The following is a 21,828-nucleotide window of genomic DNA, read 5'->3' on the forward strand; positions in this document are numbered from 1 at the left end:
TAAGATGGCAAGAGAGAAATCAACAAGTCACATTTTCGAATTAAATCCCAGATATTGAGACTCACAAGTGAGCGACGAGAATCCTATTAAATGAGATTATCACTTATCATCACCCTCATTACCACCTAAGGCTCATCTCTTTAATATGCAGGCTCTCATTTCTCCAGCTGCCAGATAAGAAAAAGATGCCAAGTGTTCCTGCCAATGAAGGCCAGAGTGGGTAGCTAACAACTCCAGCTCTTGCTTCTCTGGACCTTTAGCTTGGATACACGACACCAACATCGTCGAGCCCAGATTATTGGCAGAGACCTCACACACACCTTACATCTATGGATGCTGGAAACTGACACAAGCCATTACAATATGTTTCTGTCATTCGCTATGCACTTCAGAGCACAAGGACACCTCTCATTGAAATACACTTATACAGACAATACAGAGGGACAGGCACACAGCTCATGAATCGAACTCACCTCAGGCAGCTTGCTTGCTCTTCATGCTCACTCTTTTGCACCTACCAGGTTGCTCATGACACCCCTGCCTTGTGTTGTATTTCAATGCTTCCTCCCTTGGCTGCACTTTAAAGGCTCACAATATTTCTGACATACCGTGCAGTTTAGTGCAGATACAAGATGGGAAGGTAGAGCATGGGAGGGGAAGGGATCATGTGAGAGTGTCATCCACTGTAGGCAGTAAGCACCCGAGCTTCTATGGGAAGACTGTGCATGATATCTTTTTTTTGCTATGCCTGGAGCTTGAGGTATGAAGTGGGCAAATGCAAACTTAGATAGACTTCTTTGGTGGTGACTTGGGGAAGTGTAAAGCCAATAGACTTGATGGAAAGGCCACCAAGAAAGCGATATTTACACTTGGGGATTCACAAGGCAGAGACATGGAGCATGAGACTCACTGTTTGAAGAGGGACCACTGCTGCCTTCCATTGTGCTTCAAGTACCAAGGGCACAATGAAGATATAAATGGCAGCAACTGCACATGGAGTGGATGGGCAAAGTACTTTATTCCGTGACGGAGGGGACTTTAGCTTCAAGCAAAGTGAGTCCCTTCAAAGGGCAACACATCTGCCTTACACTGAAGCTGAAAGACACTTGCAGCTGAGTTGCCAAAGTAGGAATCAACTGCCGTTTACCCATTGTCTGCACATGGAGCAGCAACTGCTGTCATCCCAACTGGGAGCACTGACTAACATGTAGCACTGACTAACAGGTAGACTAACATACAGCATGTAACATGCTGTAATCATGGCTAGACAGGGACTCACAAACACAGTTGGAGGTGGAAAGTGAGCATACATTTACAAAAGTGGAAACTTATTTACATTGATGTCTCTCAGGTGTGACCTCAGAAGGTTTTCTTTCTTTCCCTCCGACCATGTCTCAGTGCATTCCCGTGTTCTGTAGCGAGGGTGGAGGGAGACTGATCTACAGTGAAGTACATTTACTTTGGAGATTTGGTGATCCTATGGGTGTTTTTGTTTAATGTGCTGAGTGTCTCCTGTCCCTGTCCTAGACCTGAAGCCCCATCAGAGCTGTTGGTGGCAGGCAGGGAGAGGTGGAGGGACTTCCAGTGTGTCTGGGAGGAGGTGTCTGGGCGTGGGGCTGGTGTTAGCGCTGTGAATGGTTCCTTCTCTGGCTCGATGCCTGCTGTCCTATTTGTGGGGAAAAAGCACCAGTTGTGAAGTCCTGGTCTCTCATCCCCTCATTGCCTTGCTGTTAGTGCTGAGCACTAATGGCTGCATGTGTATCTATCATTCTCTGAGATTTCTGGACCTGGCTTCCATGCAGTTGCCAACCTTTAGATGGAGGAAGCGGACGGCCTCATGCCTGAGGCAGTGGGATCCCAATAACAATGCTATAGCCTTTGTGTCAGTTTGCCCAGTGTCTCTGACAAACCTGCCCGTTTTTCCTGTGCCTGACTATGTAACTGTATGAAGTCCTTGGTAAACCAACACTATGAGGTCGTGCCCTACTAATGACTGAACAGGTCTCTGGTCTCCAGCAGTCTTCTGAGTGCCAGTGACCTGGGTCTTTTCTCCTTCCAACTGCAGTCATGGCAGTCAATGCTCGCCAGCATGTTGTCTTGACTCTAATCTAGAAAAGATACTCACCGAGCTGTCAGTATCTGAGCTGATGAAGGATGGTGAAGACAGCTTTGCTAGTACTTCCTCTGAGGCCTCTCTGTTCTCTTAGAGGTAGATAAGGGAAATCCTGCAGGGGTCCTCTTGTCTCCAGCCAAACTGCTGTCAAAAGAGCAAAAGCACCATGACCAGGGATTATACATCTTGGCATGTTAATAAGAAATTTACAGTAGGCAATAGTGGGAGAATGGTACAACAATGACCAATTCTTCTTTCTTGATTTCTGAAACATGGATGTGTTTGCATCTCAATGGGACTGGTCTTGATCTTTACCTCCAGGGCCAAACTCTCCTTGTAATGGGTGAAGAGACGAATTTTTCGCCCCTCCTCACCCGTTCTGGCTTTCCCTCCACCATTATGGGCCATTTTCTCCTGCAGTGAGAGAAAGGAAAGGACTGAGTGAAGTGAAAGTGGATGGCATTCCTAGTGCTGATGCAGCTCGTAGAAGGGTGGGGAGCTGTTTGGGTAAGTGAGTAGGCAGCACAGAGTCCCTGCAGGGTTGGTGGTATCAGGGTTGAGGAGAGTGTCAGCGAGTGAGGAAAGCTGCTGCAGGCAATAGTAAGAGTGGTAGAGCATGAATGTAAGTGGGAAAGGAGTAAACAAAGAGAAAGGAAGTATTGCATAGCACAGAGAAGAGTGTAGCACCTAGCCAGTGGAGCAGTGAAGGTTATTGACTTACATCCTACACTGGTAGATATTTTTCCAGATGGTTGTGACCATACTGACCTGGGTGCCAACTTTAGATCAGATTGGCAATCCTTGGCCTTCACTGCCAGTCCTGGGGAAGAGGCCAGCCCTTCTCTGTACCACTTTATCACCAGGATGTCGAGGTGTCTGACAACAACATGTGTGACACTCTTCAGGATAATTCACAGGGACTGTGCAGGGTAGATCTGGACTGATTTTATGGCACTGGCACCAGGGATGCTGGAATATCCTAGCAGCACCAAGTACTTCTGGCTATATTTTGTGGGAGAATTAGGCTAATGTCGGACAGGAGGAGAACCATAGGGACCTGGTATATGCGGGTCATTCTGTTATAACGTGCATTTTGTCAATGCAAATTCGGTGTAATGCGATTGATGAATTGGGGATGCAGTTTCTACACTAGGCTTCATACTGAGAAATGGTACATTAAACTCAACAAAAATGACACAACCAGAATATTGGAAGATTCAACCCTTTGTTTCGTTCTTTTATTAAGGTTTTACTCACTGATTTCTCTATATATTGTCAGTTTTTCTATAACACGATGGTGCAATCTCATGTTATAGAAAAAACGTGCTTTAGAAACAGCACTTAAAGTGTTGGTGATGTAATTGTGTTACAGCCAACACGTTTTAAAAGTTTGCCCTTTAGAAACAATGTCCCCAACTTGTCAATCGCGTTATAGCGCATTAATGTTAACGTAACACATGTTATAGCGTTACGTTAACAAATTTCATTTGCTTCTTTTGATCTACCATACCAGGTTTCATTGTGGGATCTGATTAGTCCAATATTACTATCAGCTGGGATCTTAACACTATTACTTTATCCTCTTCCTCCACTGTGAAAATATGTAGAAGTGTTTCTGTAACAAATCTTCCATATTACAGTCTCACCTGCACTCATCTTTAATAGGCCACATTGTCCTTCTCAATATATTTCAAATGTATACTACTCTTTCTCAACATATTACTTTAACTTTTGATGGTAAATCTGTCTTTTTAAGAATACTTCTAGTACTTCTTATTTGTTTATATTCCTTTATTGCTTTTTATAGCCTTTCTAACTCTGCTGGATTTGCACTTTCATAACCTTGACGTTTGTGTAATATTCCTGAGTACTTTTAACGGTAAAGAACCTTTAAGCCAGTGAAGCCTGCCTTTAGTTCAAGATGGCAACTTGATTAAAGATTTAAAGTGTGCACTAGAAATGGTAGCCCTAAGGATCAAGTCTCCCATTGACAAACCACCTTGCATTAAAGATTGTGAATATTGTTCTGTTATCTATGACATCAGTTAACAACCCTTTCATTGAAACGTAGCAGATACGAACAGGAATAGGCTGTTCAACTCCTTGACCCTGCTCTACCATTCAATATGATCATAGCTGATCATTGAATTCAATAACCTAATTCCACTGTCCTCCCATAGCCCTCAATCCATTTAGCCACAAGTAATATAGTATGCTTGCCTTCAATGGATGGGGTATTGAGTATAAGAGCTGGCAAGTCATGTTAAAATTGTACAAGACATTGGTTCAGCTGCATTTAGAATGCTGTGTACAGTTCTGGTCGCCACATTACCAAAAGGATGTGGATGCTTTAGAGAAGGTACAGAGAAAGTTTACAAAGTTGTTGCCTGGTGTGGAAGGTGCCAGCTGTGAAGAGAGATTGAGTAGGTTAGGTTTATTTTCATTTGAAAAAAGGAGATTGAGGGGGGACCCGATTGAGGTTTACAAAATCATGAAGGGTATAGACAGGGTGAATAGAAACAAGCTTTTTCCCAGGGTGAAGGACTCAATAATGAGAGGTCACACTTTCAAGGTGAGATGTGGAAAGTTTAAGGGGGATACACGTATCAAGTACTTCACACAGAGGGTGGTGGGCATTTGAAACGTGTTGCCAGCAGAGGTGGTAGAGGCAGGCACGGTAGATTCATTTAAGATGCGTCTGGAAAGATGCATGAGTAAGTGGGGAACAGAGGGATACAGATGCTTAGGAATTGGGCGACAGGTTTAGACAATAGATTTGGATTGGCTCAGGCTGGAAGGGCCTAAGGGCCTGTTCCTGGGCTGTAAATGTTCTTTGTTCTTTGTACCTCCTTCTTGAAAACACATAATGGTTTGGCTTCAATCACTCTCTGTGGTAATGATTTCCAAAGGCTTCCAACTCTCTAGGAGAAGAGGTTTCTCCTCATCTCAATCCTAAGAGTCTTCCCATTTATCCTTAAACAATTATCCCTGATTTTGGATTCCCTTATTATAGGAAACATCTTTCCCTCATGAAACCTATCTAGTCCTGTTATAATTTTATAGGTTTCTATGCAATCCAGTGAATACAATCCTAACCAACACATTCTCTCCTCATATGTCAGTCCGACCCATCCCGGGAATCAATCTGGTAAACTTTTGCTGCATTTCCTCCAAAGTAAGAACATCTTTCCTCAGGATCCCCTCCAATGTTAGTACATTCTTCCTTAGATATCAGACCCAAACCTGCTCACAATATTCCAAGTGCAGTCTAACCAGATTCTCAGCAGTACATTGCTGCTCCTGTATTCTAGTGCATTTAAATCGCATGCAAATATTGCATTAGCCTTCCTAATTGCCAACTGAACGTACATGCTAACTTTAAAAGAATCTTGAACTAGGACTTCCAAATCCCTTTGTGTTTCCTATTTCTGAAATCTTTCCTCACTTAAAAAATAGTCCAAGTCTCTACTCTTCTGACCAAAGTGCATAACGTCACCCTTTCCCATATTAAATTCCATCTGCCACTTCTTAGCCCACTCTCCTAGCATGTCCAAGTCATTTTGTAGTATCCCCACTTCCACACCATTACTTGTTCCTTCACCTATCTTTGTGTCATCTGTAAATTTAACAACAATGCCCTCAGTTCCTTTGTCCAGATCATTAATGTGTAATGTGAATAGTTGTGGCACCAGCACTGACCCCTGTGCAATTCCACTTGTTACCAGTTGCCATCCTGAAAAAAAACCCTTAATCTCTACTTTCTGTCTTCAGACAGTCAGCTAAACCTTTATCCATGCCAGTGCCTTGTCTCTAGCACCATGGGCTTTTATCTTATTTAGCAGCCTCCTGTGTGGCACCTTGTCAACGGTCTTTGAGGAATCCAAATAGATTACATCTACTGTCTCTCTTTTGTCTAACTTGCTAGTTACCTCCACAACAAACTCTAACAGATTTGATAGGTGTAGCTGAGGGTTACGTTTTCACACAGAGCTGCCAGAGGAAGTGGTGGAGGGGGCAGTATAATTAAAAGGCTTCTAGATGGATATATAAATATGAAAGGTTTAGAGGGATATGGGCCATATGCTGAAAAATGGGCCCAGGTCAGATTAGAATGGGACTATGTCGGCATGGATGAGTTGAACCGAAGGATCTGTTGCATGCTGTGTGACTCTATAAGGAGAAACCAAAACTGTACAAAATATTCCAGGTGTAGCTTCACCAATGTCTTGTATAATTGCAGCATGACATACTTGTTAATGTATTTGAATCCTCTCGCTATGAAGGCCAGCATACAGTTTGCATTCTTTACTGCCTGCTGCACTGACATGCTTACTTTCAGTGAATGCTGCATGAGGACACACATGTTTCATTGAACATTTCACTCTCTCAACTTTCAAATAATAATCTGCCTTCTTATTTTCGCAACCAAAGTGGATAACTTTGCATGTATCCACATGATGCTGCATCTGCCATGCATTTGGCTACTCACTCAACCTGTCCAAATCATGAACCTTCCTCACAGTTCACCCTTTCATGCAGCTCTGTGCCATCTGCAAAATTTTTTGATATTACATCCAGTTCTCTCATCTAAATCATGAACATATATTGTGAATAGCTGGGATCCCAGAACCAAGCCTGTTGTATCTCTCTAATGACTTCTTGCCATTCAGAAAAAGACCAATTTATTCCTACTGTTTGTTTCCTGCCTGCTACTAACATTCTATTCATCTCAATACATTACCCCAACATATCTGCTTTAATTTTCCACATTAATCTCTTACTTTGGACTTTGTGAAAGTCTTCTGAAAGCGTAAATAAAGTTCATAATAAAGCAGTTACTAGTGGTGTGCCCTAGGGATCACAATTATTTATAATTCATATCGATGATTTGGAGTTGGGGCCCATGTGTATGGTGTCAAAATTTACTGATGACATTAAGATGAATGGCAGAACAAAGTTTGCAGAAGACTGAGTAACTTTGCAGAGGAACATAGATACATTGAGTGAGTGGGCAAAGGTCTGGCAGATGGAACACAATGTTAGTAAATGTGAACTCATACATTTTGGTAGGAGTAACAGCAAAATGGATTATTACTTGAATGGTAAAAAGTTGCAGTATGCTGATTTGCACAGGGACCTGGGTATCCTTGTGCATGAATCACAGAAGGTTAGTCTGCAGGTACAACAAGTAATTAGGAAGGCAAATGGAATTTTGTCCTTTATTGTTAAAGGGATTGAGTTTAAAAGTAAAGAAGTAATGCTACAGATGTACAAGGTGCTGGTCAGGCCATACCTGGAGTTCTGCGTACAGATTTGGTCTCCTTACTTAAGAAAGGATATACTGACACTGGAGGGGGCGCAGAAGAGGTTGATTCCAGAGTTGAGGGGGTTTGCTATGAGGAGAGGCTGAGTAGATTCGGATTATATTCATTTGAATTCAGAAGAATGAGGGGAATCTTATAGAAACATGTAAAATTATGAAGGGAATCGATAAAATAGAAATAGATAGGATGTTTCCACCAGGACAAGAGGACATGGCCTCAAGATTAGAGGAAGCAGGTTTAGAACTGAACTGAGAAGGAACTTCTTCACCCAGAGGGTTGTTATTCTTTGGAATTCCCTGCCCAGGGAAGTAGTTGATGCTACTACAGTAATCACTTTTAAAGCTGAGGTAAATTTTTTTGAAACATAGAGGAATTAAAATAAATGGTGAAAAAGCAGGTAAGTGGAGCCAAGTCCACAAAAAGATTAGCCATGATCTTATTGAATGGCGGAGCAGGCTTGAAGGGCCAGCCAGCCTACTCAAGCTCCTAGTTCTTATATTCTGCTCCAGATCAACTCCACTAGTTACATCCTTGAAGAATTCCAGTAAATATATCAAGCATGATTTCCCTTTTGTAATTCCTGCTGACTATGTCTAATTCTAACACTGTTTTCAAAATGGTCTGAAATAAAATCCTTGATCATGGAGACCAGCATGCTCTCCACTATAAACATCAGACTCACTAGTCCATAATTCCCTGATTTCTCTCTACCTCTGTTTTTAATTAGTGGGGTTAAATAAGCTAGCCTTCAATCTCTAGGAACTATTCCAGAGTCTAATGAATCTTGGAAGATGACTGCCAATGCACTCACTCGTTCTAGGACCACCTCCTTTAGTGCTCTGGGATATAGCTGGTCAGGCCCTGAGATTTATTAGCATTCAATCCCATCAATTTCTCCATTACCATTTCTCTACTAATACAGATTTGCTTCAGTTTCTTCCTTTGTCTGAGCCTGACATTCCCACCATGTCCAGTTCATTATTCATGTCCTCCTTTGTGAACGCAGAGGCAAAGTATGAATTCAGTTTGTCAACCATTTCTTTGTTCCTCTTTATAAATTCCCCAGTTTCTGACTGTAAGAGGTCGACATTAGTTTTCATCAATCTTTTCTGTTTACATACCTATAGAAAGTATTACAGTCACTGCAAACTTACTCTTATGGTCACTGCAAACTTACTCTCCCCTTCTTTAACAATCCTGTGATTCTTCTTTTCTGACTTCCAAACTGCTTCCAATCCTCAGATGTATTGTTATTTTCTTGCCAATTTGTATGCCTCTGTTCTACATCTAATACGATCTCTAGCTTCCCTCATAAGCCATGCTTTGGCTACTGTTTTCTTTGTACTCTTCCAGCAGATAGAAATAAACAATGTTTTTAGCTCACCCATTCACTCTTTGAATGTTTGCCATTGCCTGTCCACTGTCAATCCTCCCTGTAACATTTTCTAATCCACCATGGTCAACTCATGTCTCGAACCATTGTGATTCCACTTTTAAGGTTCAGTACTCAGCTGCATGCAAAGACCACTGACTTAAGCCTGTTCTGATGAATGTTTACCTCTTGCAGATCCCAAAACTCCCAATGTTCAAGTAACAAGTTTGATCTTGGTCTGTCCTACTGCACCTGAGCCCATTTTCATGGATCTAACAGGTAAAAATTTTTAGTTAAACTATGGACTTTGTATTCCACTAAGTGTTAGATTGACAACTGTTGAATTTAATATTGACATAAACAGTATTAATTTATAACAATGCAGCATGTTGTATATCCCTTATCCTTATTTCATTGGCCATCGTGTAACGTGAATGTCAGAGTTAAATTACAGGTTAATCCTCGTGTTCATCCTTTTGACTCAATGAAATTATCATTATAATATGAAGATTCAAAAGACACCTTCTTGAATTTTCTGATGAGTAAAGGTACTTTTAAAATTTGGAGCTCATAAGTGCACACCCCAATTTGATGCCAGATTGAATGGGTTGCAAAACCAACAAAAAATCCATGAAGACAGCGAAACATTTTGCTTATGAAATCAAATGTTCTTCATTCAGAAGATTGTGAATCTTCGGAATTGTCTACCCCAGAGAATTGTGGTTGCTCCAGCTTTTAATATATTTATGACTGGAATAAATAGATTTTAATGTATTTATGGCTGGGATAAATAGAGTTTTTTTAGTCTTTTAGGGAATGAAGAGATATAGCGAATAGGCAGGTAAGTGGAGTTGACGCTGAAGATCAGTCATGATTGCATTGAATGAAGGAATGAAAACAATTCTCATCAACTCACTCTTCAAAGATTGCCTGTTATCTTGAGACAATGTCCCCACGTTCTAAATTTCCCAGTGGAATAAACAATCTCGTAGAGTCTACTCTTCAGGCTCCTTCAAAATGTTGCATGTCACAATTAAAGATCATCAATCAAAACCCTTATTTCCCACATGACTCTCTGAGTCACGTGTTTAATTCCCTGATTCACTTGACCCTGTGCCAACTGGAGCATGGTTTAGGTAAAAAGAAAGATCACCTTTGAGGTTCTGTGCTTTAATTTGAACCTCATGTCCTCAAACATACTCAGCAAAATATAATTTCTAGTTTGACCTATGCTGTTTGTTCCTTTGTGAACCATGACTGATGGATCCTTATCCTCAAAATCTGTATTTGGTTCCAATCATAAAAACATCTGCCCCAAATTTGTCAATTAGTTATTAATTTAGTTTGTTAATATGAGAGAATGTTATAGTCTCCAAGCCTGTATACAAAAGTACACTCAACAGCTACTACAGGTTAGAAAAAGATAGAAAAAGTAGCACCTTCTTCCTCCTCTGAACCAAAATTTGTGACTTAGCACTCCATTCACAGGTATTTTAACTCTCCATCACTCTGTACTTCCTCACTTGCAATAAAAACTGTCTACTGTTATAGAGAGCTGATGTCTCACACCCAAGCTGCAACTTCTAAATTTATTTTCTGCAACAACAATTATGGGTGGCATGGTGGCTCAGTGGTCAGCACTGCTATCTCACAGTGCCAGGGTCCCAGGTTTAATTCTAGCCTTGGGTGGCTGTCTGTGCGGAGTTTGCAGGTTCTCCCGTGTCTGTGTGAGAGCACCCTCTGGGTGCTCCAGTTTCCTCTCTCAGTCCAAAGATGTGCAGGCCAGGTGAACTGGCCATGCTAAATTGTCCATGGTGTAAGGGGCATTATTCAGAGGGGGATGGGTTACTCTTCAGAGGGTTGGTGTGGACTTGTTGGGCCGAAGGGCCTGTTTCCACACTGTAGGGATTCTAATCTAATATCTATTTTAGCAACCACTTGCAGCTGATTGACAGATAACCATCACTGCCACCAACTCAGTTTCTTATGAACTTGCTCATTCTGAGTTCTAAATTGGAGTCTGGTTGTTAATCCAAATTACAGCTGGAGAAATACTTACCAGAGAGACCCCACCCACAACAATATTCTGATTTAGCACTCATTCATAAAGCATTTTCTCCTCGGATCACCTCGTGCTTCCTCACTCTTCTAAGCATCTAAAGTGTTGTATTTAAGTTAATGACTGAATGTTCTCATTGGAAAAAGGCTGTTACTGTAGGAAAATTCCCTACTTTAAGAATGTAACAATTCAGAGGCTTGATCACAAAATCTAGATTGAAGCTGCAGTGCATTGTCATTCAAATGAGCCTTTAAATTGACCCTCAATCCAGCCTTTTGATGGATTTAAAAGATCCCATGGTATTATATTTAAGATAAGCAGGAAGTTCTCTCAAACCACCTGGTCAATATTTATTCTGGAATCAACATCACTAAAACAGATTAGCTGATCATTACCATATTACTGGTTATGCAAAAATCAGTTGCTATCTTTCCAGCAACAGTGACCGCACTTCAGGAGTAATTAGTTGGTTGTAAAGCACTTTGAGCTATTCTGATGGTTGTGCAAAACACTATTTAAATAAAAATTTATCATCTTTCTTTACAGTCTCTGACTTGGAACTTGCTTAGTCGCTAGCAAAATTAATAAGAGCCCACGGGTTGAAAGAAAGATGATGTAATCTGTGCATGAAACTAGAACTGTCAGATTAAATGGCAATGAAGTGAACCTAGAGGTACAATGAATTTATGTTTCATTGGAGTTGGCAGCTGATGTAGCTGTGAATGATGGTTTCCAGTAATTGCTTATTTTCTTATTTGGTATCTGACAAGAGCAAGTGTGATGCCGAAACAGATCATTATAAAAAGGTCGTCTGAGTTGTTAGAAATTCAACTTCATATACAGAGGAACCATGATTATCCAAACGAGATGGGTGGGCACTATTTTGTTTGGACAATTGATTATTCAGATAATCAATTTTACCTTAAACAAGGGAAACCATGGTGATCTAATGCTGTGCTCTACTGGAGAATTTATTTAAATCTATAATTTTAATGTGTTGAGCGCAAGAGGAAACGTATTTCACATGATGAACAAAATAAAGTAATGATAACATGAGACAACGTTTTTAAAAATGCAGCAGTAGTTAGCATTTGGCAAAGAGTGGTGAAGACAGCATTAAACAAGGTCCTGGACAGCTTCGATAATCGCAACAACTTTTGTCAGTTTCCGGGAACTCAGTCCTGCGATAGAAAGACAGAAGCATCACCTCGTGCATATGTTTACATTCTCGGCCTTTTTGTTCAATGAACAGCCCAGTAAAGTGATGGGAATACTGTAAAACACTTACCTTTGCAAAGGCTGTGTAACAACCTTTACCAAAAAAATATCCAGTCGCTGATGTTTGAGCTGCTCGTGTTTCTTTGTTCTTGCCAGCGTTTTCACATGTTCTTCAGTATAGGTAAATCAAATACACTTACCTCTTTCATATCACGTTTTTGCAGGACCTTGAAATCTTCTTTGGATAATCCGAAATTCGGATAATCGATAATCAGATAATCGAAGTTCCTGTTTAAAATATGTCTTCTAGCAATGACAATTTCAGAGAATGAACTGTTTTCCATAGGTAATCAATCACTAGTTGATCATTTTAAAATGGATTTGTGGCAAATCAACTACAATTTCACATAATCTGGAAACATCCCGCCTAGTAGGTGTGCAAAGTATTTTTGCCTCTGACTTTACATTGATGCCATAGAGGAGGGACAACACTTATTCCTGGTAATGTTTGCATGTGCACTTATTGCAAATCAAAATGTATCCTTGCCCTGCCTTGATAGAGTTATGGCTGTCGAATTATCTCTGACAGCACTGCTCCAAGCATAAGGCTCAAAGTTGTATGGTTTTACTTGACCAAGTTCAGAAAGTTTTCATACGGACAAACATTGCTTTAGGGGAATGGTGTGTAGTCATAGACCAATGTACTTGTAACTTAGCAAATGAACAGAAAGCTATGCAAATAAAAAGCAGATTTGTCAGTGTGTTTAAAGAGAAAAGATAAATTTGTATTATATAGTCAAAGAGTCATAGAGATGCACAGCACTGAAACAGACCCTTTGGTCCCACCCGTCCATGCTGACCAGATATCCCAAACTAATCTAGTTCCAATTGCCAGCACTTGGCCGATATCCCTCCAAACCCTCCCTATTCATATATCCATTTAGATGCCTTTTAAATGTTGCAATTGTACCAGCCTCCACCACTTCTTCGGCAGCTCATTCCATACACGCACCACCATCTGCGTGAAAAAGTTGCCCCTTATGTCTCTTTTGTATCTTTCCTCTCTCACCCTAAACCTATGCCTTATAGTTCTGGACTCCCCAACCCCAGGAAAAACACTTGATCTATTTATCCTATCTATGCCCCTCATGCTTTTATAAACTTCTCTAAGGCCACCCCTCAGCCTCCGACGCTCCAGGGAAAACAGACCCAGCCTATTCAACCTCTCCATGTGGCTCAAATCCTCCAACCCTGGCAACGTTCTTATACATCTCTTCTGAACTCTTTCAAGTTTCACAACATCCTTCCAATAGGAAGGATACCAGAATTGCATGCAATATTCCAAAAGTGGCCTAACCAACGTCCTGTACAGCTGCAACATGACCTCCCAAATCCTATACTCAATACTCTCTCCAATAAAGGATAGCATACCAAATGCCTTCTTCACAATCCTATCTACCTGTGACACTACTTTCAAGGAACTATGAACCTGCACTCCAAGGTCTCATTTGTTCAGCAACACTATCTCTAAAAAAAAGTCAGTAGTTTTGAAAAAGAAATCTGCTTCACTAATGTCCTTTAGGGAAGGAAATCTATATTTACCTGCCCTGGCCTATCTGTGACTCCAGGCCCACAGCAATGTGGATGACTCTAAGCAATTAGTGACAAGTAATAAATGCCAGTGATATCCACATCCCATGAATGAATTTATTCAAAAAGTAGTTGAAGGGAGTGATCTGAAGTATTACTATGAGTACTTTTAATCAGAAAATGTGCATATTTGTTATAGAATAAAATTGTATTACTATATTTATTTTAAATTAAGCAAAATGTGAAAGAAAGGACAGTGAGATAGAATCTCAAGTTATTTTGACTTCCTTTCTTGTCCATCTGAATAGTACAATTTAAAAGTGGGGAGGACAAGAATCAAGTGTTGATTGTAGTGAGAATGACCAATGAACATTGAAATGCCTTCATTTGACTTTAAGACTAGAGACATTGTCGACTAAAAATAGATTTATAAAGGACAAATGCTGACCTAAACAGCTGCTGTGATCACCTGCCTAAGTTGAACCAAACTCATGAACCCATCAATAAACAAGGTTTAGTCTGAGCTGAAATTAACATTTATGGAAGGATACTGAAACTTCATCCTGTATTTCATGGTTGAAATACAGCTTCCTGTAGGTTAAACAGTACATATGCAGAAATGGATGAAATAGCAGCAGAAATAGGTAATTAAGCGCATCAAGCCTACTCTACTATTCAACAAGATCATGGCTGATCTGTTGTATTTCGAATTCCATATTACCGTCTACCTTCAATAACTTTTGATTTCCTTGTCTCATAAAATTCTACCTACTCTGCCTTAAAGAAAATTGCACCACCTCCACCTCCTTCTAAGACGGATAATCACACAAAAGGAATTACATTCTCCTGAACTCTGTCCTAAAAGGGCATCTGAGAATATTAAAACAGTGCCCCTAATTCTAGACTGATCCACAAGTGGAGACATCCTTTCCACATCCTTCTTAACACCTTTCAGGATCTTATACACTTCAATAAAATCAGCACTCATTCTTCTAAACTCCAATGAAAGCAAGCCCCGTGTATCCAATACATCCTCAAAAGAAAACCCAGTCATTCCAGGTCTCAATTAACAACCCTTCACAGAACTATCTTCAATACATTTACATCCTTCTTTAAGTAAGGAGAACAAAACTGCACACAATAATCAAGATGTGGTCACATTCATGTCCTGAATAATTGAAACATGACATCTTACTTTTACATTCAATTCCTGTCATGATAAAGGACAGCAACTCAGAATGAAACTTTGAGGAGCTAACTCATTGATCACCTTTTTAAGATCCTCGGGTGAAGTCCATCTTGACCAAGAGTCTTGTCAGCCCACAGATCCATCAGTTTATTTAGTAACACTTCCTTCATGATTGTAATTTCACTGTGTTCCGCTTTCCCTTCCACCTCTTGATTTACAACTTTCATAGAACTTTTTTGTATCTCCTGTGAAGACAGAAAAGAAAGTGTTAATTTCAACTACTATTTCTTGATTATCTACAAGTAACTCCCCATTCTCACTCTTTAGAGAACCAACACCCACTTTCCTGACTGCTTTCCTTTTTAAAAATCTGTAAAACACTTGCAACTGCTTTTATATATTGTTAGCTAGATTCCTCTGAAATGCTGTATTTGTCCTTCTGATTAACCTTTCAATCATTCTCTGCCGCTCTGTACATTCTGACCAATCGGCTAATCTCCCACACATTTTTGCACAGTCATATGCTTTATTCCTTAAGTTTGAGGCTTTTCCAACTTCTTCAGTTAGCCATGGATGGTGGGTTGTCACAATGCTGGTCTGGCACAAGGCTGCTTTACCCTTGAGTTTTTTTTCAGCGAAGCGATAATTGGCCTGGCTCCATCATGTCTAAAGTTTGAATGGTTCATTGGGGCCTTGTTGTTTATCAGAACAGATAGTGCTTCAGGCCAAAAGTTTGAAGGGTCTTTTGAAAAATCTGGTATAGCTAAGGGGGCATGGCAAGCTCTCTAGCTGTGCAGTTCATTTTAGTTTGGAAGGAAGTTGAGTAAGAGTCACGGGGCAAACTGGAAGCCTTCTATTTCTCCTTCTGCCCTTATCGTTTGAAACTGGAAGTTGCCTGTGCCATTGTTTACTGTTTGTACTAAGGGATGTGTGTATTGGAACTGTTGCAAGTACTTTTGGAACAGCATCAGTAAGTCGGGTTTAGATAGGATAAGTTAACCGGTATTCTGTTCTTTGTGTTTCATTCCATAATTTTGTAATTACATTTTGTTTGTTTAAAACTTGGCAGTCAAACTAGCTCATTTACTCCAGGAATATCTACTATACACCTAGCTAAACAAATAGCAAAGCTACGGTCTGGGCTACCTGCTTAAAAATGTTTTGAGGGGTCTGGCCTAGTCCATAACAGGGTTCTCTACTCAGAATTTCCATTTATAGTTGGCATGTACTTACTCCGAGTATTCTGAAATATTCCCTTAAATACATGCCAATGTGTCTCTATTGGTCTGTCCCCAGTCCTATGTGCTAAAACAGTTCAGTTAGCTCAGCTTTCATGCCTATATAGTCAGTCCTATTTAAGTTTAACACAACAGTCTTAGACCCAGTCTTCTCCCTTTCAAACTGAATGTAAATTTAATCATAGTGTGGTTGCTCCAATCTAGGGATACTATTACTCTGAAGCCATTAATTAATCCTGTCATAATATTCATAAAATCTGTGTAATTTTACTTTATCTGTATTTTCAATTTTGGACTAAAATAGATTGGATTAAGTGGATTTATTGCTGCACTTTTGAAAACGAATCTCTGAAACTCATTGTGTGCAGTATTCACTTTGCTGCTTTGTTCTAGCAATGGGGGAGAACGTCTCTGGATAGAATGGCACTGGGATGTGTGTCCAGGTGCAATTTGGCTGGCAACAGGTAGCTGATTGATTTTGTGCAATTGTGGCCAATCCTGGGTGCCAAGGCTTGTCTGTTTGGCAACAGGTCTTTCAACCGTTAGCTGAATAACTTGTGGATGTGAACGATACTGAAAAAAATTCTCAGACTGCTGGAAGGGTAGGTTTTGTGTGCGTCACTCTCTGCAGTAAAACTGAAACATGAAGAAAACCAATTACTTTCTCAACCCATTGTTTTGCATCTGACCAGTGACTAAGAGACTTTGTAATTACTGTACCAATTGCCCTGTGGCTACTGCAGGAAGTGAAAGAAAATGGAGAAAGCAGATTGAAGAATAGAAAGTCCTAGCAACCAAAAGGAATGATTACTGGGGTTTGGTGCTATTGAACTGTGGTATCCAGTTTTTTTTTTCCTTCCACCCATAAACCCATTTTTTGTTTTGTTTATCTCTGTCTGTTTATGTGTATGTATACATGTTTTAAGAAGGTGATTCAAGTTTTTTTTAGTAAACCGTATGTTGATAGTTAATAGCTGTTTAATTGTGATTAGAATTTACTTATTTGTGATAGAGTTCTTGTTAAGTGTGGGAAACTGCTTCGTATTTTCTGTGGACTTGATTCTAGCAGGCACATAAATTAAGAACTTTGTGAACTTTGATTAAAACATAACTTTGTGGTGACCCTGGGTGTAGTGGTGTTTGAGATTCAATGCACTTTCCCAAGTGAGTCATAACATTATGCAATACCAAATCTAATAGAACCTGCTCTCTGGTCTGTTCCAGAATGATCTGGCCTAAGAAACTATCTTGAATGCATTCTGTGAACTCATCATCCAGGCTATTACTGTCAATCTGTTTCTCCCAGTTAATGTCCAAATTGAAGTTACTCATGATTACTGCTGTTCCCTTATTACAAGTACTCAATATTTTTTCTTATATATTGTCCTATATTGTGGATACTGTTAGGGGGTCTGTAGACCACTCCCACTTAAGACTTCTTTCATCTGAAGTTTTCTTATCTCCACCTGAACTGATTCGACATCCTAATGTGCGGAACCAGTGTAATCTCTAACTATTACAAAAACGTCATGCTTGATTAACAGTGCTACCCCTCCATTTTATCTAGTTTCCTATTCTTCTTGAATGCCATGTGTTTCTCATAATCCAGAACTCAGTCCTTATTATCTTGCAGCCATGTCTACATCCTGGCTATCAGATCATATTTATTTATTTCAAAGTGTTTTATCAATTCATTTACTTTGTCCATCATAATGTAGTTTTGTCTTTTTGTTACCATTGTAACATCTAGTCTTGACTACTTGTGGATTTCTAAGAACTTTTTTCTCTCTATCACTTCCTGCCATTCTGTGACCCTCATTTTCCACATGACTATTGTCCTCTCTTATCTTGTGTCTATACTGTCTAGAAGAAAGTGAGGACTGCAGATGCTGGAGATCAGAGCTGAAAATATGTTGCTGGAAAAGCGCAGCAGGTCAGGCATCATCCAAGGAGCAGGAGAATCGATGTTTCAGGCTCAGACTTCTCCAGTTTCCTCATTTCCCCTCCCCCAACCTTGTCTCAGTTCCAACCCTCGAACTCAGCACCACCTTTCTAATCTGCAATCTTCTTCCTGACCTCTCCGCCCCCACCCCCACTCCGGCCTATCACCCTCACATTATCACGCTCACCTTAACCTCCTTCCACCTATCGCATTCCCAACGCCCCCCCCCCAAGTCCCTCCTCCCTACCTTTTATCTTAGCCTGCTGGGCACACTTTCCTCATTCCTGAAAAAGGGCTCAGGCCCAAAACGTCGATTGTCCTGCTCCTTGGGTACTGCCTGACCTGCTGCGCTTTTCTAGCAACACATTTTCAGCTCTATACTGTCTAAGCTGCATCACTCCACATTGAGCTGAAAGGCTGTCTGCAGAATATTGAGCTTGGGAAAATAATAAGCAGACTCAGGGATATAATGGATAAACATTTATCAACAATTGCTTCTGAGCAGCAGAGACATGGAAAAATGGATTAGTGAGCAAGACCTGGATGAATCTCTCTCTCAATTTCAACCTCAAGCCTTACAAAGAAGCAAGGGCATTGAAAATGCATTGAAGCACCTCAGAGAGGAACATGGTGTACAGAAAATAATTTTATATCTATTGAAGTTTCTGTAACTTCTATTCTGCAACATTTTTTGTGCTTTCTGCTGTATTCCTGTCATGGAATGTGTTGGTAAGTAATAAGTCTGTAACCATCATAATGAGTGTCACATACATGTTGAATTATATTGCAAATTATGTGAACATTTGAATTGAAATGAATTTTTACAGTACATTTTTGGAAGAAAAGAGATTCTCTCAATCTCAACGTTAAGCTCAAAGAGTGTTCACTGCAAAAGCAAATAGAAATAACAATCCTTCACTGAGTTGTCAAGGATCTCTTGTCAGCTTCAGCACTCAAGAGGAAATATAACAATAGCTAAACCACTGGGACTCAGTTTCACTCTTGCAACTCAAATACAGTACTCCAAAAAAACCCCCACTACATTTCAACCGCCTTCTCCTTCCTATCTATATCAGATACTTCTCTTCATTTCCCTTTATCTGTGTGTTTTTGTTGTCACATCTTCTTTGGAGCAATAAAGCTCCACTTTCTCGCAGTTGAGAAAACTTTGGGATTTGAACTCCTTAACTCTTGCTCTGGTTAATGAAGTTTATTTGGAATGTGATAGTGACATGCTCAAAAAGGAAAGCAAAATTATGACATTTATTGAAAAGGACCGGAAGGAGATTTTAAAAAATACAGCTGAGACATGTCCCCTCCTCATCTGGTTGCAACACAGGCAAAATAAAATCGTATTTTTGTAGCACAAGAACGTAACTTCTTAGAGAGAGAAAATTAAAGGGAAGGGCAATGAATAAAAATGAAGGCAAAGAAATTGATCTTAGGATTCAGCTTTTTAATTTGTTAGAAGTGAAGGTCTCAGGACAATCTAACAAAATGAACTGATATGTCGACAAGGAATCAAGGCTAATTTCAAACAGATCCTGATTGTTTTTCATAAATTATAGACTATGACTCGGAGGGCCATACCATTGTTGGTGCTAGAGAAATGGAAGCTGTGAAACAATACAGTGGAGAGGGTCACCCTACTGGCCATTTCCTGTTTGTCCCATGTTGTAAACATATTTCATGAACTCGATCTGTGCAGGTTCAATAAACACATGCACTGATACTCTCAACTACACCAGTGTTCAACAACAGAAGCAATCTGATTGTTGAGGTGCTTTTGACTTACCTCTTTTGTATTGAGAAAGTTTGTGCAAGTGCAGTGGTTTGTTTTTTGAAGGTTTAGTGATTAGCTGCTATCTGTATTTGGAAAGACCAGCTGATCTGCTGTCCCATCTCTACCTGAGGTGGGGCTCATAGTGCTTTTGGGTCTGCAACATGATCGAGAAAATGTGAAAAGGCTCCAGAGACAGGAGAATCCATGAGAATTACATCCAGCAAAGATTTCTTGAAAGCCTCCACCTAACCCAGGAGCAGCGCATGTAGTGACAGAATGACTATGACTATCTTCAGAACTGTGTTACACAACCTGGAAACTTGCACATGACTTACACATTTTTAGGTTTGGGGTGGGGTTTCAGTAATAGAGGAAATTAGAAAACTTGAATTAAAAGAGGTGGTAAGAGTGCAGAACTCAGGAGAGTTTATTAAAATCTCCAGCACAGACACAAATAGGACAGAGTGTATTGAAAGGGTAAGCAATCAAACTTCAAGCACACTGGACAAACAAATGACATGGAGAGGAGGGATGGTTAATGCAGGACTGAAAGTGTTACATCTGAATGTATGTTGTATAAGGAATAAGGTAAATGAGCTTGTGGCGCAAATTGAAATTGGCAGGTATGACGTGGTGGGCATCACAGAGACATGGCTGCAAGGGGATCAGGATTGTCAGCTGAATATTCAAGGAGATACACCCTATCAAGAAGATAGGTAGAATGGGGGGAATGGTTGCCTTATTAGTAAGAGTGAAAATAAATCAATCGCAAGAATTCTGGTCTCCTTGCTATTAGAAGGATGTTGTGAAACTTGGAAGGGTTCAGAAAAAGTTTTCAAGGATGTCGCCAGGATTGGAGGGTTTGAGCTATAGGGAGAAGCTGAATATGCTGGGGCTGTCTTTCCTGGAGCATCAGAGGCTGAAGGGTGACTGTATAAAGATTTAGAATATCACGAGGGGCATGCATGAGATAATTAGACAAAGTTTTTTTCCTGGGGTGGGGGAGAACTAGAGGGCATAGGTTTAGGGTGAGAGGGCAAAGATTTAAAAGGGACCAAAGGGGCAAGTTTTTACACACAGAGGGTGGTCCGTGTATGGAAACAGCTGTGAGAGGAAGTGGTGAACGCTGGTCCCATTCCAACACTTAAAAGGCAAAGGAAGGGTATAAAGGATATAGGTCAAGTGCTGGCATTGGGTCTAGAATGGGTTGGGATATCTGGTCAGCATGGATGGATTGGACCAAAGGGTCAGTTTCTGTGCTGAAAATCTCTATGACTCTATGATTCTATGACTCTATGACTTCCCCCTTACAGACAAGAACAGCAACATATCCTGAATCTCCCATTATACCATCCCTTGATGAATTTGGGAGGTGACTGCAGTCATAGAGTCATAGAGATGTACAGCACGGAAACAAACCCTTTGGTCTAACGCGTCCATGCCAATCAGATATCCCAACCCAATCTAGTCCCACCTGCCAGCATCCGGCCCAGATCCCTCCAAACCCTTCGTATTCATATACCCATCCAAATACATTTTAAATGTTGCAATTGTACAAGTCTCCACCACAACCTCTGGCAGCTCATTCCACACACGTACCACTTTCTCTGCGAAAACGTTGCCCCTTAGGTCTCTTTTATATCTTTCCCTTCTCACCCTAAATCTATACCCTCTAGTTCCCTAACTCCAGGGAAAAGACTTTGTTTATTTATCCTATCCATGCCCCTTATGATTTTGTAAACCTCTAAAAGGTCACTCCTCAGCCTCCGACACTCCAGGGAAAACAGCCCCAGCCTATTCAGCCTCTCCCTATAGCTCAATTCCTCCAACCCTGGCAACATCTTTGTAAATCTTTCTGAACCTGTTCAAGTTTCACAGCATCTTTCTGATAGGAAGGAGACCAGAATTGCATGCAATATTCTAACAGTGGCCTAACCAATGTCCTGTACAGCCGCAACCTGACCTCCCAACTCCTGTACTCAATACTCTGACCAATAAGA

General features: G+C 40.5%; 1 protein-coding gene across 1 annotated transcript in view; it reads left to right on the forward strand.

Moving 5' to 3' along the window:
* Positions 1–21,828, forward strand: part of arhgdig (Rho GDP dissociation inhibitor (GDI) gamma) — a 59,179-nt gene that overhangs the window by 12,949 nt on the left and 24,402 nt on the right. Inside the window, exon 3 of the mRNA XM_072559613.1 lies at positions 9,005–9,088. Within this exon, the coding sequence (XP_072415714.1) occupies positions 9,005–9,088 (84 nt within the window). The remainder of the gene's footprint in view (positions 1–9,004; positions 9,089–21,828) is intronic.

This window comes from Chiloscyllium punctatum, chromosome 40 (assembly GCF_047496795.1).
Source record: "Chiloscyllium punctatum isolate Juve2018m chromosome 40, sChiPun1.3, whole genome shotgun sequence".
In the NCBI taxonomy this organism is placed as follows: Eukaryota; Metazoa; Chordata; class Chondrichthyes; order Orectolobiformes; family Hemiscylliidae; genus Chiloscyllium; species Chiloscyllium punctatum.